The sequence below is a fragment of the Rutidosis leptorrhynchoides genome, chromosome 9 (genome assembly GCF_046630445.1).
Source record: "Rutidosis leptorrhynchoides isolate AG116_Rl617_1_P2 chromosome 9, CSIRO_AGI_Rlap_v1, whole genome shotgun sequence".
In the NCBI taxonomy this organism is placed as follows: domain Eukaryota; kingdom Viridiplantae; phylum Streptophyta; class Magnoliopsida; order Asterales; family Asteraceae; genus Rutidosis; species Rutidosis leptorrhynchoides.
Genome location: NC_092341.1, coordinates 58,449,773 through 58,468,991, shown reverse-complemented (window position 1 = coordinate 58,468,991; position 19,219 = coordinate 58,449,773). Strand labels below are relative to the sequence as shown.

At 32.6% G+C, this 19,219-nt stretch overlaps 1 protein-coding gene across 1 annotated transcript; it reads left to right on the top strand.

Moving 5' to 3' along the window:
• Positions 1-812: 812 nt before the first annotated feature.
• Positions 813-4,462, top strand: LOC139868081 (protein NRT1/ PTR FAMILY 2.8). Its single transcript, XM_071856418.1, has 3 exons — positions 813-840; positions 952-1,169; positions 3,032-4,462. Exons 2-3 carry the CDS (start codon positions 981-983, stop codon positions 4,460-4,462), a joined length of 1,620 nt encoding a protein of 539 aa, XP_071712519.1. The 5' UTR covers positions 813-840; positions 952-980.
• The last annotated feature ends 14,757 nt before the right edge of the window (positions 4,463-19,219 follow it).

Sequence of the window (19,219 nt, the reverse complement as noted above, 5' to 3'; positions counted from 1 at the left end):
TGTATATATAGAAGATTAAATCCATAAGCGTTCAATGCATATGACATATGTCAATAAAAATGATAAAACTACAAATATTTTTTTTGCGAGACTATTAATAAATTGAGATAAAAACTATGTAGAAAGAGTGATGATTTGCAAACCACCAAAATTATCCATACACCACTAAATATGCAATACAATGTTGTACTGTACAATTCTCTAAAGCATATTTAGTGATGTATGGATAATTTCTAGTGGTGTACTATTAGTCATAGAAAGGGAGTAAGGAACAATGTACAAAGTGTAAATGGGACATCCCCTTAAATTGGTGTTCCTCTACACAAAATCCACTTCTCTAGTGAACTAAAATTCAATGAAATAAATATAAATATCAAGCTTCAAAGGTTAGGCATAATTCGTAGTCATTTCAATCCCTATCCCTATAAAATCTGAAACTTGAGATTAGTATAAATTTAAAGTACGGTTTTCATTATTCTCCGTTATCTACAAAATCATGCATATATAACGACTGCAGTAAAAAACTTCTCTCGGCATAAACGTAGCACCTAACTCCCTAAACTTAGGATCCTTAACAAACCTTTATCAACACTTAGCATCAAAACTCACATTTAGTCTAATCACTATTTGCAATTTACCATTTTACCCTCCCTTGATTACAACATATTTACACTTCTACCCTTCTTAGTCATCGTCTCTTCATATATATCTATCTATTAACCACACGATAAATTATCATAACTGAACATACTCGCCTCCATTTCTCATTCTTCATGGAGAAAGAAAATGGACCTTTGCCTAGGACGAAAGGAGGTTGGAAATCTATTAGATACATTATAGGTAATTAACTAATAAATTACTACTAGCATTACTTGAAGTTAATGGCTATTTTTGTTATATTTTGTTTTAACGAAATATTGTCAAATTTTGACATTGTTCTTAATAATGTAGGGAATGAATCGTTTGAGAAACTGGCGTCGATGAGTTTGGTTATGAACATGACGGTTTATTTACGATCAAACTACAACATGAGTGGTATTTATCTTGTTAATGTTGTTACTATTTGGATGGGTACATCAAATATTTCATCCCTGTTTGGTGCTTTCATTTCGGATGCTTATATTGGCAAATTCCAAACTCTTCTTTACGGCTCAATCGCGTCAATTTTGGTACGTTTGTCATGCCACATTTCACAAAAGTTAATCGTAGGTCTCATGTTCAGTCATCTCTAGCAATATACCTTGAAGTGGACAAAAATGGTCATAAACGATTAGGTTAACTCATACATCTAAGTACAAATACTTTTCTTTTTCGAGTAGTTTGAATAGTGAGAACCTTAAAGACATCAAAATAAATATTACTCGTATTTAATTTATATGCTTTCTGTTTAGATGTGGTTTTTTGATAACGATGATTGTGACATTGTAAATGTTTAATCATTTCTACATGTGAATACTCATGTTTTGGTCATTTTGTTTGAAAATGATAATAAAAGTCATTATATTATTATTATTATTATTATTATTATTATTATTATTATTATTATTATTATTATTATTATTATTATTATTATTATTATTATTATTATTATAATAAACTTAAAAGTTTTAAAACTTACAAAAAATTAGTGGGAAGCCTAGAGACAATCTGGGCCCCCACATCTTTAGCAATAGCAAAACCTATCCTAGTAAAAATATGAGCAGCAGCACCGGCACCAATATCTTGCGCCATCGAACTCTTCTGAACCCGCTTTAGCAAAGAAACAGCCTCCTTCTCTAATTCCCCAAGGGAAGAAAATGAGAAAGGAATGAAACCATAACCAATCGCCAGACAACTAGATTCGTACTTGACCCGCTTCCGACGAGCCGCATCAATCACAGCACGTCCAGGGACAAAGTCAGAAAGCCCAGACTGTGTCAAAGGAGAAGATCCTGTCAAGTCAACACAAACATCGCGACCACAATCCCAGGAATAAAGTAACACATCTGCAGGACTGAGGGCCCTGTCGTTCCCTCCAGACAACCCAATGTCAACCTCCTTTCTCGCTGAAATCCCAGATCGATAACAAACATCAACAAGGGAATCCCGGACAATATTATGTCGATGCTTAATACCCACCATACCAGCACAAGACACCGCGTGATCCCCGAAAATATCCCCAGTAAAAACCCTTGAACAGGCAGAGCATGCCGTCGAGATAGAGAACAAAGGAACACCTAACCGGTAGCACAACACACATCGGTAAGTCTTTGCGTTCATCGTCTGACCCAACCCCAAAATAGGGACTGCCCTTAGCCAAGCAGAGGTGTGATCACTCTGCTGTGATTTCCATAAGGCCGATTGTCGGGGAGATAACGAAAAAGTGGATTCTGCAGAAGCGGTAACCTTTGTGAAATAAACATCTGTCAATTTCTTCATGAGTATTGGGGCAGCGACCTCACTCGGATTACCTAAAATATCAAACCCAACTGTTTTATTAAACAGACCCAATGCATCTTCAAAAGCACGACCAAGACCAACAATACTCGCATGACGTAGTAGCTTGGTCTGCAATCCAGCAGACTGTAATCGAGAAGCCAGAAAAGCATAATGACGAACATCTCCCGCAGAATAAACACCAAGCCCTCCAAATGCAAATGGCAAGGTGGCAAGCCGCCATTGCCAATCACTAATAAATACTAGTTACCATGAGACTGTCACTGTTCACAGTGTTAGCGCTATAAATACCCTCAACTTCGGGTAATTTGACTCTCTTTTTGAATTTTTTTTCACTTTTCTTTACAACCTTTTTTCACTTTATTTTTTAAACGTTCAATTAATCAATAATTAACCGATTAAGAACACCGACCGTTAACTGACTGAAACCCCCCAACGAATTGAAACGCATGTTTGTTTACTCGCTAGAACTATTTTTAAGATTAGATTTTATGCACAAAATGCTAGGATTTTTAACATATGGTTATTGACTTATTGGTTAATGCACTATTGATGCATAATTCTTATCTTATAACCCACTTGTTTATTTCAACAGGGTATGGGTATGATGACACTAACAGCAGGGGTACCACATTTTAGACCACCCAAATGCTCCGACCCGCTTAACTGCATCCAGCCCGAAAACTGGCAGTTAGGGCTTCTTTTCATCGGGCTCGGTCTGTTAGCCCTAGGAGCAGGGGGTTTAAGACCATGTGGTATCGCATTCGGTGCAGATCAGTTCGACACAGGCACACCCAAAGGCCGAAAACAGCTTGAAAGTTTCTTCAATATATGGTACTTAACATTCACTCTAGCCCTAATTATAGCTCTCACTGTAGTTGTCTATATTCAAACAAACATCAGTTGGGCCATCGGGTTCGCAATACCAACCGCTTTTTTGCTTTCTTCAGTCATCATTTTCTTGATCGGACGTCGTACTTACATCATTAAAAAGCCCGAAGGAAGCGTTTTCACTGATATTTTTAACGTTATCGTTGCTTCAATACGAAAACGAAAAATCCCAAATCATCATACTTCAATGTACACTTATTATAACCCTCCCGATCATAACATTGTTCGTACACAAAGATTTAAATGCTTAGATAAAGCAGCCTTGATCGTGGACCCGAGTGAATTAAACCCGAATGGTGTAGCTATAAATAAATGGAGATTGTGTAGCGTTCAACAAGTCGAAAACTTGAAATGTGTGGTGGGTATTTTACCCGTTTGGGTCTCGGGTATGGGTTGTATGCTTGTGATTGATCAACAAACTACATTTGGGATACTTCAAGCTTTGCAAATGACCCGAACAATCGGGCCAAAATTCACGATCCCACCGGGCTGGATGACCGAAATTGCGATGATTTCGTTATCAATTTGGATCTTTATATATGAAGGAATTTATATCCCTAAACTTATGAAAATATTAAAAAGAGATGCAAGATTAACAATGGCAATGAGGGTTAGACTTGGTATAATTATGTCAATTTTGTGCATGGTTACTGCTGGATTTGTAGAACAAAAGCGTCGTAATTCGGCTTTAAAAAACGACACGTACATTGCACCGATACATGTTTTTTGGTTGGTTCCTCAATTAGTGTTTTCGGGTTTAGTTGAAGCGTTTGATAGTGTAGCTATAATGGAGTTTTTCACAACACAAATGCCTGAAAATATGAGGACAGTTGCGGGTGCGATTTTCTTTATTACGTTATCGATATCGAGTTATTTAAGTTCGTTGATTGTTAATTTGATACATAAGTTGACAGGAATCAATGGAAGGACACCATGGTTAGGTGGTCATGATCTTAATAAGAACAAGTTGGATTATTACTATTTTATTATTGCTGGTTTTGGGGTTTTGAATTTGATTTATTTTACGTTTGTTGGGTCGAAATATGTTGCTCCGGCGAAGGTTATTGCGGTGGAGGAGTTGATGCCGGTGGAAGATGGTGGTGGAAGGAATCATTCCGATGGATACCATGAATAATGAGATATCTGTGTAAATTTGTTATTCAACTTTTTCTTGTTTGTGGATTGGAAAAAGGTTTATAATTAAATCATTTAATTAGTGAATTTATTCAAATTATACAGCATAATATTTTTTTCTCATTATTGTGAAACGTAATTATGGGAGCTAAACCGTATCTAAGAATGTAAACATTTTTATTTATTATACATACATTATCAAAATAAATTTAAAATAAATTTATCTTTATATATTTCTTATTTACTCCAATATTTAAAGTAAAAAGGACATGATTTAAATTAAGTTTCGAAAGAGTCAGAGACGGAACTATGCATATATATATATATATATATATATATATATATATATATATATATATATATATATATATATATATATATATATATATATATATATATATGTAAAGAGGGCCATGGCCTCCTTACATTTTTATGGTAGTAGTGTAAATATGTTACTAGTTGGGGTTAATTTCACTAGATTTTTGATATGTGGCCATCCTATAATTTGACCTAGAGTATAAAGACAGAGTATATAAAGTTTGTAATTGTGTTTGATTTGTTTTTTTATTATTTTATTTTTCTTTTCATTATTAGCACGCATATGATTTCTTTCTTTTTTTAGTATTTTAATTCTTCTTTCATTCTAATTATATTATTACTCGTATATTATAATTATACTAGTGAAAGGACCCGTGAAATCACGGGTTTGTTTAAACGAAACAGTTGAATGATGTGTATTAGGTATTAAGTAAATGTAAATGCTAAAGTCATTTAGTTTAGATTATGTTGACAATCAGATATACAAACTAAAATGAAAATGCAAGTGGTAAAATAGAATAAACTAAGAAAATATATTAAAGTGATAGAAACTATAAGTATGTTATAAAACTACTTGGGTGTGTTTTATAGAAAATATATTAAATGCTATAGTATGTTCATAAAATCATTTGAGTATTTACTTATAAATTCATAAAATAAAAAACAAAACCGTGTATAACTGGATATGAGAGACAAACTTTAATCTCTCTTCAACCAAGCATAACGAATCTAAGTCAAATAATTTTTTTAAAATTCAAATAAATTGTAACAACTAATACCTAAATTTAATTAAAAGGAAAAATTGAGGTATACTTACCTTTTGATTCTGAAATAGTGGTTGATGATTTAACAATGGATTGTTCAGCAGAAATCAACCCGCTATCCTTGATTGATACACGTTTTTGGGTTAGATTATTGAAGAAGATGGAAGTATAATGAAGGTTGTAGAGTTTTTGCCCATATTCTATGTGTGTGGCGACTCAAATGGCGAGCAATGTAATTTTTTTTGGCCCGCGTTATGTTAAGGGTAATTAAGGGATAATTGTGATTATTTAGATTAGTGATATCAGCTTAAGGGCTTAGATTTTTTTTTTTAATTTTTACTTAACAAATGAATTAGCATAATAATGACATCATCATTTTTAAGTAATGCTTTATCACTATTGGGCATTATCAACAGATATAAAATAAGGAATGACAGTCTCCCTAATCTATGTCACAGCTAAAAAAAGCTCAAGAGTAATGCTTTAAGTCATACTGACAATATAAATGCATTTCATATATGATTAACAAAACTTTCAAATTCGACACCTATGTTCCGATATAAACTAAAATCGGAACCCTATACTAAATGAAATGAACCTATATACAGCATAAAATGTACTGTAAGTAAATAGAGTATATTAAGCTAACATTATTAAAAAAGTTTAGCTCAATATAATAGAATTGTTACTTGTGAAGTGACAATAGAAGTAAATAAAATATTATGTAAATAAAGGTGCATAAGCATAGTAATGATCAAATTTAAATGACAGCGAACATGTTTGTGATGGCAAATCTAATAAGGGTAAATGACGTGAATGTAATTACCTTTGTCCGCTTCCATCTTTGTAGCATATAATAAGTATATTTCTCAGATACTTGACCGTTGATTAGGCATACAAACAATTTGACACACGAAAGAAACATACCCCATATCGACTCATTTATAACTAATGGGTCAAAATTTGACACGTAGTAGAACATATAGTGTACTTTCAATCTCGTCTATCATGAGTTGTTTTCCATCTCTTCAAGTCGATTCAAACTTCACATAACTTTACATCACAAAAAACCTGCCACAAATTATCAACAAACGTAGATAAAAAAAAAAGTGTACACAATTTTTTAATATAATTTCCAATTTCCGATATCTTCTGATCTTCTGTTCTTTAAATCTTTACCAGATAAACCTGGGATCAGGATGCGTGAATTAAGTCGCTTTCCAACATCAGGTGATATAACTATACCCTCTTTCCATGACTTCCTACCTTTGTATGGACATCATTCGCATCATCTTGCAAGTATTAAAAAACGAACAAAAAGATAAAAATAAAAAAATAAAAAAATCTTTACACAACCATAAGGATTGCGCTTAAAGTACATGTTTCATAATTTACCAGCGACTTCATCAAATGATGCTCATCAGCTGAGCAGCCGATTATTTTTTCAGCTTCATCACTATATACCAAAACCGAAGCTCCACCGCTTGCACCAAAAAAATTGCACTCACTATATACCCGAATGATCACAAAAGGATACAATTGCGTGTTTTGCTACCACCGGAGTAGAACTTCAAAATCACTAATGAATCTGCAAATAACGTACTTACGAACTGAACAAAACATCAATGGTAATTATACAATACATACAAATCAACACTACAAAATATGTTAATATAAAGCTGTTAACCGATAAAACTAAATTATACAATAACAAAGTAGTACACTAACATACCTGATCGGATTCTTTGTTAGTGAGTAGAATTTAATCTGAAGAACCCTAATTTCACGATTTCAGAAAACTAAACAATTGCACAAAACATCTGATGATTTTATAAACTAAAATAATTGAAATTATATAAACCAGGATAATTGAAATTAGGTTACCAATCATAATCTTACTAATACAAAATAAGAACACTACATAAGAATTACTGACCTAGTAATTTGGATCAACGATTTTTGGGCAGTTTGCAATCCTCTGAATATTATCAACGATTGAAGTCATCTGACGATTTTAGAGAGGCCGCGTCTAGAAGATTGCAGTCATCGAGCATTAGGGTTTTTTTCAATGTATTTTGAACGTGAAAGAATGAATTTGTGAACAACCCTATTCTTTTATGTTTCATTCGGTGTTTTTCTAATTGTAAGGGTATTTTAGTGTCATTTATCCTAAACATTTTTTAATTAGTATTAATTAATTTACTTAATGACATCATCAACATGCTCTTAAATTTTTTCTTTTTCTTTTTTAATTTTTTTAGTAAAGGAAAAAGCTTATTTATGATGTCATCATTTTAGAAATTTAATAGAAACTATAGATTCTTAAGAAAACTATTATAGTTTTCATTTTTTGTACTATTAATTATCATTCTTTAAAAAAAAACATCTTAAATCTCCATTTGAATTTATTTATTATTTTTTAATTTATATTTTGAAGTTTGATGTGTTAAATTGTTCATAACTTCACGCATAACCTGATAATACATTTCAAATTTATTTAACTACTGGACTATAATTTAGCATTCTATACATTTATTTTCCCCTCTTAATAAATCGTGATATATACTTGCTTTAAGATTCATATTAACTATTTGCGTCTAGAACTACACATATATACATGCAAAACGGCTTATACTTCAAACTATCTTGGCCCTCCCAGTATAGAAGTTTAAGTTCCGCCACTGAGTAAAATGGTCGACAATATTCATAATTGAAGATGGAGTTTTTTCGTATTTATAATAAAGGAAAAAAAAATGCTGACAAAATCAGTATTTGTTTTTCAAGCAAGGTTAAAGAAACAGATTGAAAGAAAAGTAATATTGAAATGGGCTAATTGGCTAGAGGCCCATGTATGGATTACCTGGACAGTCAGATCAATCTAAGGTTATGTGCAAAAGGTGAGCCCAGTTCATAGGAGCGATGAGCTAAATCCAAATTTTAAGGGTAAAATCTTTTACTTTAAAACTCCCAATTTACGCAAATATAAAATAAAAATAATATTGTTATAATTCAGTAGGCTTATAACTACCTTTAATGGTTATAAGAACAAAGAGAGAAAAAGAAAGAAGAAGGAGAGAAGAAATATTGATATTGATATTTCAAGAGAAATGGTGCACCTTAAATGGTTACCATACATGTCTATTTATAGTATAAAATATTACTATGCAAGAAATATAATAATAATAAAATTAACATCCAATCTAGATATTTTATAACACAATCTAGATATTTTATAACACTCCCCCTTGGATGACAATTTTATTAGAGAATAACTAGTACTGCCTCGTTAAAAACCTTGCTAAAGAAAACTCATTGGGATAAAACTTTAGCTAAGGGAAAAAGAGTGCAGCATAAAGTTGACTCCCCCTCAAGTAGGCAACGCCTGAGTTGTTACATCTTCTGAACATGCCTCATGCCAATATTATGAACGTGTGTTCTGAAAATAGCAGTTAGCAGTGCTTTGGTATAAAGATCAGCAGAGTTGTTGATTGAACGTATCTCATTTTAATCTGGTTGTCTTTTACGATATCTTGAGTATATGAGAAAAATCTGAGGTTTTCATCTGAAACTGTATCATCTAAATCTTTTATGTAGAAGTTTAGCCCCTGTGATTTGTCTACAATCTCCTTCATGGTTTGCTCAAACCCTTGTTTCAATTCATATTCCCTTGTAGTCTTTTCTGAGCCTTACCAACATACCATTCTTTTCCATCAAACTTATGACCGTTAAGACCGTCTATGGCTTTGGCGCCTTGTCAGTATTTATATTTTGTTCAGTCACTTTTGATACTCTTCTTTCATTTGTATTATGCAAGCTGCATTATCTTCATATATAGTTGTTGGTGAAGATAGTTGTTAGTCTTTTATAGCGTTCTAGTCCACAAGAATCAATAATGATTTGTGTCATTGATCTCAACCAAACACATTTTCGAGTAGTTTCATATAATGCAATCACTTCGTCATGATTTGATGATGTTGCAACAAGTGTTTGTTTTAAGAACGCCATGATTTTGTGGTACCTCCATTTAGGAATACATATCGAGTTTGAGATTTATCTTTATGAGGATTTGATGAATGACCTGCATATACATAATCAACCAAATCTTGTTTTGAAACGTTAGAATAAAATAATTTTAAATCAGCAGTTTCTCAAGGGTATCAAAATATGTGTTTGTCCCATTCCAATGTCTTTTTGTAAGGGCTGAGTTGAACCTTGTCAACAAAATAACTGCAAAAGAAATGTCAGGTCTTGTACAATTTGTAAGATACATAACAGTCCCAATTGTACTAATATATGGAACTTCTGATCCGTTAATATCTTCATGATCTTCACGGGGATGAAATGGATCAGTGTTAATATGGAGTGATCTAACAACCAATTGGTTTTATCTTTAAAAAAAAATGTTTTAAAATCTTTTCAGTATAAGTTGTTTGATGTACAAGTAGACCATTAGGCATATGCTCAATTTGCAATCCAAGGTAATACTTGGTTTTTTCAAGATTTTTTATTTCAAAATAATTCTTTAGAAGTTGAATAATTTCATAGATTTCTTTATTTGTACCTATGATATTAAGATCATCAACATAAACAGCTATGATCACATATTCGGACATTGTTTTTATAAAACATACGTGCAAAATAAGTTTATATGTATACCCTTTTTTTTATCAAGTAGTCATTTAATCGGTTATACCACATACGTCCCGTTTGTATAAACCCATTTAGAAATCTTTGTGATTTAATGAAATATATTCCCTTGGGTTTTACATTAGATGCTTATGATACCTTAACCATTTAGGTATATTCATATATATCACTATTAAGTGATCCATACAGATAAGTAGTAACAACATTCATGAGATACATTTAAATAACTACCAGGTTGATTAAGTATCTAATAAGTAATTGTATCCATTACAGGAGGATAAGTTTTCCTCCTAATTCATTTCTGGTCATTGTGGGAAATATTGAGTTACAAGTCTACTTTTGTCTTGTAACTTTATTTGCACGTTTCTTTTCGGATAAAAATTCATTTGTATCCCATACGTTTCACATCTTTAAAAGTGATAACGATTGATCCGAAAACTTTTCTTTTATCGAGCGATTCTAATTCAGCTCTTATTGCTCCTTTCCATTGAGCTCAATCATGTCCATTTTGTATATTCAATGACAGATTTTAGTTCCAGATCATCATCTTTATTCATGATGTCATTGTAACATTATATGAAAATATCTCATAGAGATTTTAGTTTCATTTCGGTTCCATAATATTGCATAATTTATCGCAATTTTAGTATTTACATTTATCAATATCCTCTGCAGAAGGAATATTGATTTGTGGTTCTTCTTGAACACTTTCTCTTACCTCATTATCAGTTGATTTTCTTTTTCGAGGATTTTTATCTTCGGAACCAATTGATCTTCCACGTTTGATGCGTGGCAAAGACTCAACAGTGACATTATTGCCAGCTTTTGGAATTTCAGTTCGAGCTGGAGCATTTATCGCTGGTATATATGATTTAGTCACTTTTTTATATCTGTAAATGCATAAAGTAATTAATTTGCAAGTTCTTGCATATGCATTATTTTTGAACTTTCGTTTCACATTCTTTTGTGCGAGTTCAATATACCTTAATTGATGTTCACATCATGAAGCATCATTTTATTTTTTATTTTTATTTCTCCCCCTAATCTAGGGAACAATGTTTTATTAAAATGACAATCAGCAAAACGTGCTGTAAAAACATCACCCATCATGGGTTCAATATATCTTATGATTGAAGATGTTTTATATCCAAAATATATTATCATCTTTCTTTGAAGAACCATTTTATTGTGTTGTGGTGATACAATTGGAACATACACTGCACAACCAATGTTTTAAGGTAGAAAATATTTGGCTCTTGGCCAAAATCAAGTATTAAGTGAAAATATTTACGACTTCCACATGGTATAATGCGAATTAATGTCGCAGCATGTAAATTTACATGTCCACATATAAATATTGAGAGATTTGTACTCATTATCAATTGTCTAGTTATTAGCTGTAAGCGTTTATCTATTGATTCAGCTAAACCAATTTTGTGTATGCACATGAGCAACTGGATGTTCAACAACAATCCCTGTAGATATATAATGATCATTAAATGCTTGAGATGTTAACTCACCAGCATTATCAAGTCTCATCCTTTTAATGGTGTAATCAGAATAATGTGTTCTCAATTTAATAATTTGTGCAAGAAACTTTGCAAATGCCATATTACGGCTTGATAACATACAAATATGAGACCATCCGCTAGATGCGTCTATTAGAACCATGAAATATCAAAATGGTTCACATGATGGATGAATTGGTTCATATATCTTACCTTGAATTCTTTCAAGAAACATTTGTGATTCTTTTTCACAATATACTTTTCATTAATCACTATATGTGCTTTCCATTAATCACCATATGTGTTTTTTTTCTTTCATAAATCACCATATGTGCTTTTTCATCATATATCCTTTTCACCATATACGCTTTTAATCATATGCGCTGTGTTTTTCACCATATGCGCTTTTAATCATATGCGCTTTTCATCATATGCGCTGCGCTTTTCATCATATTCGCTTTTTATCATACGCGCTTATTATATGCGCTACGCTTTTCATCATATGCGCTTTTCATCATATGCGCTTTTTAATCATATGCGCTTTTTATGTGAATAGTAAATTAATTAATTTCATTTTACTATTCATATGAATTAATTTCGATTTACTATTTTGTTAATTGAGTAATATATATACATCATATACTTGTGACTCCGAAGGCTCAAATGAATTTGACCATATAGTTATATGTTGTACCTTGCACATTAATTTTCAGTAGAAGCTTTAGATGCATATTTTTTTCTTGATGAACTATTTGTTTCATATCTAGCTTAGGCAATTATTGTGAACATTTGGTCCCTATAAGAGCATTTATCTTTTAGACTTTTAGTTGATTTGTATTTGTCACAATTAGGGATTGCACCCGCGGGTCGTGGATGCGGATTCATTGGATCCATTACCCGTACCCGCGAATTTTTTATTTTTTTTTACTTTTGTAACTACCCCCACTTGTAAATGTTTCAATTATATCCTAATTCTCCTTATCATGTTCACGGCCAAAATTAATCATAGTAGACTAATAATTCCAATACACATTTTCACAAATCACGGCTCATTAAAGAAAAAGGATATTGGTGGACCAAGAAAGGTTATGCTACCAATCAACCCATTCTTATTTTACGTACATGTGGGGTAAATTATATCAAGTGGTGCACTTTCATTTGATTAAATTATATATCACATTTAAACAGGCCACAAATTCCTTGTCATTATCAGCTTGTCGAGGGTATAATATTAATACTCGTCACTTGTTTCCAAACAACAATGTTAATAATTTTTTGCAAGGATCCATTCAATGGTTTATGGTCGTTTGAAATAGAAAAAGAAATAACGTGGCATCAGTGGTGTTGTATGGTTGGGGTAATAGGTGACGGTTTTTTTTTTTTTTTTTTTTTTTTTTTAAATCAAATAACTGGAAATTTGGATTTTTTTTTTTTAAGAAACATCCAATTGAACCCTTGTTCGTTGAAACAATTTGACTATCTTTTTTTAACTCCCCATTATTAAACGGGCCATTTTGATGCACACTCTTAAAAAAATAATTTGTTTTTTTAAGTTTTATTATTTAACCTCCTTTTTTCAACGGTCACGTTTTTAACAAAACATTTGACAAGTTTTGAAAAAAGTTTTTTTTTTTACTTTGCTTTCCCCCTTTCTATAAAACTCATTTAAACACTTTCTTTATTTTTAAAAAAAAACTTCCTTTTTTTTACGTTACCTGTAAATTATAAATATATAAAAACTTTTTGTTTAAAAAAAACTTTCTAGTTTTTAAAAGGCCACTTGACTAATTTTTTTAATTCTTTCACAACACCCGATATCGTGATCGTGACCTTTCACCAAATCAAGAGATATTCTTGATAAACTAAACACTGACTCGTGTTTGGAATTGTCGGCCACAAAAAAATTCATTTGATGAAAGTATATTTTTTTTAATTATAGAAGGAGACCACTTCATTTTCAATACTTCATTTTTGACAAAAAGCTACTCCATTTTACCATTCCTTTTTTTCTTCTTCTTATTTTAACTTTTAAGATTTACTTTTAATAAAAATACAAACTACTTTTTGTATTTTAACTTTTAAGATTTACTTTTAATAAAAATACAAACTACTTTTTTTTATTTTAACTTTTAAGATTTACTTTTTAATAAAAATACAAACTACTTTTTGTATTTTAACTTTTAAGATTTACTTTTAATAAAAATACAAACTACTTTTTGTATTTTAACTTTTAAGATTTACTTTTAATAAAAATACAAACTACTTTTTCTTATTTTAACTTTTAAGATTTATAAATTTAAGAATAAACATTAGTATGCATGAAATAAATAATGATTAATTGCATAAGTAATCATAAATGTTAGATAACATATAAAGACCCCATCGTATTCGTATTGATCGGAATTAATCTCGACCCATGGTACCGTGTTGTCAAATGACGTGTTGCGTACATAAAGTACCGTGTTGTCAAATGACGTGTTGCGTACAATCATGAGGTCTTATTAACATAAATATAAATGTTAGTGAAGTTAATAAGAGTTAGATTACAGAAAATATAATTCAGGCGGTATAACCGACCATATATAACTTAAATATCATAAATATAAATGTTAGTGAAGTTAATAAGAGTTAGATTACAGAAAATATAATTCAGGCGGTATAACCGACCATATATAACTTAAATAACATAAATATAAATGTTAGTGAAGTTAATAAAAGTTAGTAAACATAAATGATAGTTAGGCGACAGTGTCGACCATATATAATTTAGGTGGCAGAGCCAACCATATAATAAGAACAATACAAATGCACTAAGAACTTAATAAAAATTAGTAGTTCAAAATGTTAGTAGTCCAAAATTTGATATGTCCGAGTCTGAAAAATTATTAATAATTTCATACCTTGATTAGTGACTCGTGATCGTTTGAGATATTCTTTGATTACACTAAGCTCTTCGTGCTGATAACGTGTTATAATTCAGTAGGCTTATAACTACCTTTAATGGTTATAAGAACAAAGAGAGAAAAAGAGAGAAGAAGGAGAGAAGAAATATTGATATTGATATTTCAAGAGAAATGGTGCACCTTAAATGGTTACCATACATGTCTATTTATAGTATAAAATATTACTATGCAAGAAATATAATAATAATAAAATTAACATCCAATCTAGATATTTTATAACACAATCTAGATATTTTATAACAAATATAATATTATGAGGAATATTTAAGACAAAATTGTTCATTTCGTCCATGTGTTTTTCAATTTTTGCTAGTTTCATCCCTGTATTTTATTTTCTGCATTTTTCACCCTTAAAAGCATTTTAAAGTCCCAATTTCATCCATCACCCTAACGAAGGTTAACTGATTCCGTTAAAACTATTCACAGGGACTATTCACGCAATCTTCAACTAATTAAACTATAAATATCAATTCATTCTTCAACTCTTCTCCAACCAGATGTAGCAATGTGTTGCTAATAACACCCGTGTTTCCTCAATGATCTGTATATACTCGTGTTTCGTTGCTAATAACAATGGAGTACCAGGCAAACGATAACCAATCATACTTTCTAAAAGTGAGATTTCTTTAAGCTCAACTGTAGATGATATTCAAGGGACCAATCAGAGTGTGTAATGTGGCGCGACAATAACATGTAATTGAAAACAAAATTTATTTTTATTCAAAAATATTATTTTTTTCAAATTTTTTTTCAATCACATGTAATTGGATTTGACATGCAGTAAATCACATGTGTTTCTGCATGTCAAATCCAATCACATGTGATTGATAAAAAGAAAATTGAAAAAAAAAATATTTGAAAAAAAAATTTTGGATTGTTTTTTTTTCCAATCACATGTGATTATCGCGCCACACAGTGTTGTAAAAAACCCGATTACTCGCCGATTAATCCCCGATTAATCATTATTAAGAGCAATCCGTTCCGATTTTTCAAAATCCGTTTAATTAATCGGTCAACGTCAATTGATGGGTCATGTAATCAAATTCAGTCAAAGTCAAAATTGGTCGGCATTTTAACATGATTTTTAACTAGAAATTTATAGTTTTTGAATAAAATCAACAAATTTAAACAATTATGTTAAAGTTTTTGAATAAAGAGAGGAATGACTTTCTCTACTCTTGAGAGTGTTTCACTCTGGGTGGAGAAATGACTTGTCTTTATTCTCGGATAGGCGAAAGATTGTCTACATATCACCTCCCCATACACCACTCATGTGGTATTGGGTTTTGTTGTTGTTGATTTTATTCTATATTTAAATATATAATTTTTGAAATTTAATATTTAATGCATAAAGTACAATCCGATTAATCTCCGAACTGCCGATTAATCCTTCCAAAGTCCGAACCGATTAATCCCCCGAATAGCGAATTTTGCAACCTTGGCGCCACATACCGCATTCTGATTGGTCTCTTAAATTTCAAGAAATTGAATTCACATGATTACAACTCATGTGAACAGTACTATATTTTTGGGGATATATGATATTTATTAAAAAGTAATAAAATAACTGTAAACACTACTATACTTTTTAGGGTATAGGATAATGTTAATGTTAATAAAAATGAATGAATGATGTAACACTATTCACAAATTTGTCATTTGTAATCCACTTAAAAAGATGGACAAATATGTGTGGTGCAGAATTATAAAAGTGCATCGAATAAGATCAATGGGTGGGTGGGTCCCAAGTTTTAAGAGTATAAAATCTAGTGGTATCACAACTATGGCGTCACTAATCTTTATTCCGTGTATTCTTTGAACACTCATTTTATACCTATAAAATGATAAGATTTTTTTTTGTTTTTAAAAGTAGTTCGAGATCATCCATGAAAACTAAATTACTCACGCGTTAATCTCCGCAGTTGAATAACTCGCTCCCAACTGCTGCTCAAGAGTATATGTTGAGTAGTGAAGAGTTTGCTCAACGTTTTCCAGTGGGAGATTGTTGAATGTGTGAAGAATTTGATCAAATGAACAAGGCTCGACTTGGTGAACAAGTCGTAGAGAGCTTGACTTGGTGAACAAGTAGTAGAGAGCTTGACTTGGTGAACAAGTCGTAGAGATTTTGTTGCCTTAATTAAATCTTCTAGTAGGAATGGAGTATGGAGCAAGTAATAGATAATTATGGAATGTCTTTTACTTGATGGACAAGTTTAACTTGGTGAACAAGTTTAACTCTTCCTGTATATTGTAACCCCTAGCCTCATTGTAATGTGTGCATGAAAATAATAGAAGAAAATCTCTGGTTTGCGCCCGTGGAGTAAATCCTTCTCCGCATTTTGGAGTTGGGATATAACCACGTTAAATACCATGTGTCGTTTATCATTTTTATTTATCGTTCTAGCTTTATTAATCGTTTGTCGTTTGTGGGTTTGGTGGTTTGATGAATCACCTGTCTTGTTAGGGCCTACCGAATTCCTAACAAGTGGTATCATGAGCTTTAAGGTTCGAAGACGGGCACGATGGCGATTTGAAAGCAAGATATTCGATATGTTTGATGATTCGGGTGTTCTTCAAGGTTAGATTAAACGACAGGGTTGTGTGTCTTGCAACTTGTGTCTAGATATTGAAGATTTGTTGCTGAAGACAAAGAAGAGATTTTCGGGAAGATCCGGGTATCGGATCTAAGTTATCATTCCTTGCGGTCCCGTTCAAGGGAATGATGAACTTTTCAAAATTCGGATTTTACTGCGCAACTGGAGAAGAAAAATTACTGCGGGTTCATTAGCCGTTGGATCGGCTTGAAATTTTTACCGAAGGTGCTGGAGTCATAGTTCTAGTAGCTGTATAAATTTGAGGAAGCTCAAACTGTTAGATCTCGAGATATAATTTTTCGAAGCTGCTGCCGTTCAGGTTTAACCTATTTTGTTCCGGAGCTGTTAGAGGAGAAAAATTACTACGGGTTCGTTAACCGTCAGATCAGCTTGAAAATTTTACTGTAGATGTTAGACGCGTAGATCTAGTGCTGGTCAAAATTTGGCAGTGATCGGACCGTTAGATCTTGAGTTATGATTTTTTGAAGTTGCAGTCGTTTGGGTTTGGAGCTGCTGTAAGAGAAAATTCATAGAGGGTTTGTCTACCGTTGGATCGACGTGAAACTTGGACTGCAGGGTTTCAGAGTTACTGATCTAAGAGTGGTAAAATTTTAGTGATGATCGGACCGTTGGATCTAGAGATACGATTTTTAAAAGTTGCGGCAGTTTTATGGAGAAAGTTCCGGTTTTGATGTTGCGAGTGGCGAGACGATTTGTTTTGCGAATCTTAAGGCGATAAAGGCTAAGATTTTTCAGAGATGTAGCTTTGTTACGGGAGCTAAAATATATTCCGGATGTGATGGACGGCGTTGTGGGCGCACCTCTCAACGCGTGTGCGTTCCCTTGGTAACCTTGAGTTGATCCTGAAGTCTTGTATCGAAATCTCACTGGTCCGCACACAGACAGTTTGAGAGTTCCGTTAGGCGACGGTAAAGGTTGGGTCTGAACTATCGTTAGAAGGGAGGCCCATATGAATTTGGGTTTGAGGGGAGGTTTGTTATGGCACAAACCATAGTCATACATCGGATATGGGGAAGAAACAAAAGTGTGCTTTTGTAACACCGGCCATTTTTTTTTTTAACACACAGCGGAAGACTTTATTAACAAACACACTATAAGTCGTGTCATTACATTAATCTGAGTAATTAAGTTTAAGTTTACACAATGGTGTTACGTTATTACAAAACATTATTTATACAAAAGTTCACATCAGAGTTGGGTTGTCAAACATGTCTTCTGCATCCATACCCATCCCGACTAGCAGTACCTAAACCTGCAAAGGGGGAAACATGTGGGGGATTAGCGCACCGCTAAGTGAATGGAATCTATCTAACAGATATAACTTAAGCCACACACAAGCTATATACATCAACAATACCTGCTAACTACCAACTAGCATACAATAAGACAATACGAGGATCGGCGGCTTGTACGAGCACACGACTCCCAGCTGATCGGGCCTGAGTCTACCGATAGTCCCTGCTACTCAATTAACAGTATAGTTATCCAGATGCAGGGGATGCATCATTCACACTATACTCCACAATTAGTAGCCTATGGACCCAACCTCCCCTAGGCACGGTTGACCTCATACGGACTCTAACCTCTCCCAGGCACGGTCTCGAGTCCCCAGTCTCCCTAGGCCCGACTGGTGCCATTCACACAGTGTACACATAATTCACATACAACATCAGGCAAACGGTATTATTCTATCATGGCAATTCCTACACTATGCATGGTAAAAGAGTCAACCACAGTAGCATGATATGCTACTTAAACTCTATCCGTAGATAGACCCACTCACCAATTACCAGCAACTGCTCAGTTATTATTTCTGAGCTTCCTCCTTGTCCTTTTCTCCTGAGAACAGCAAAAACCAAGTTAGAATAGTGTTCCCATCAAGATTAGACACACTGACAGCGAATTATAGCAAATTTGTAAAAAAATGCGTCCGCTAAAATTTT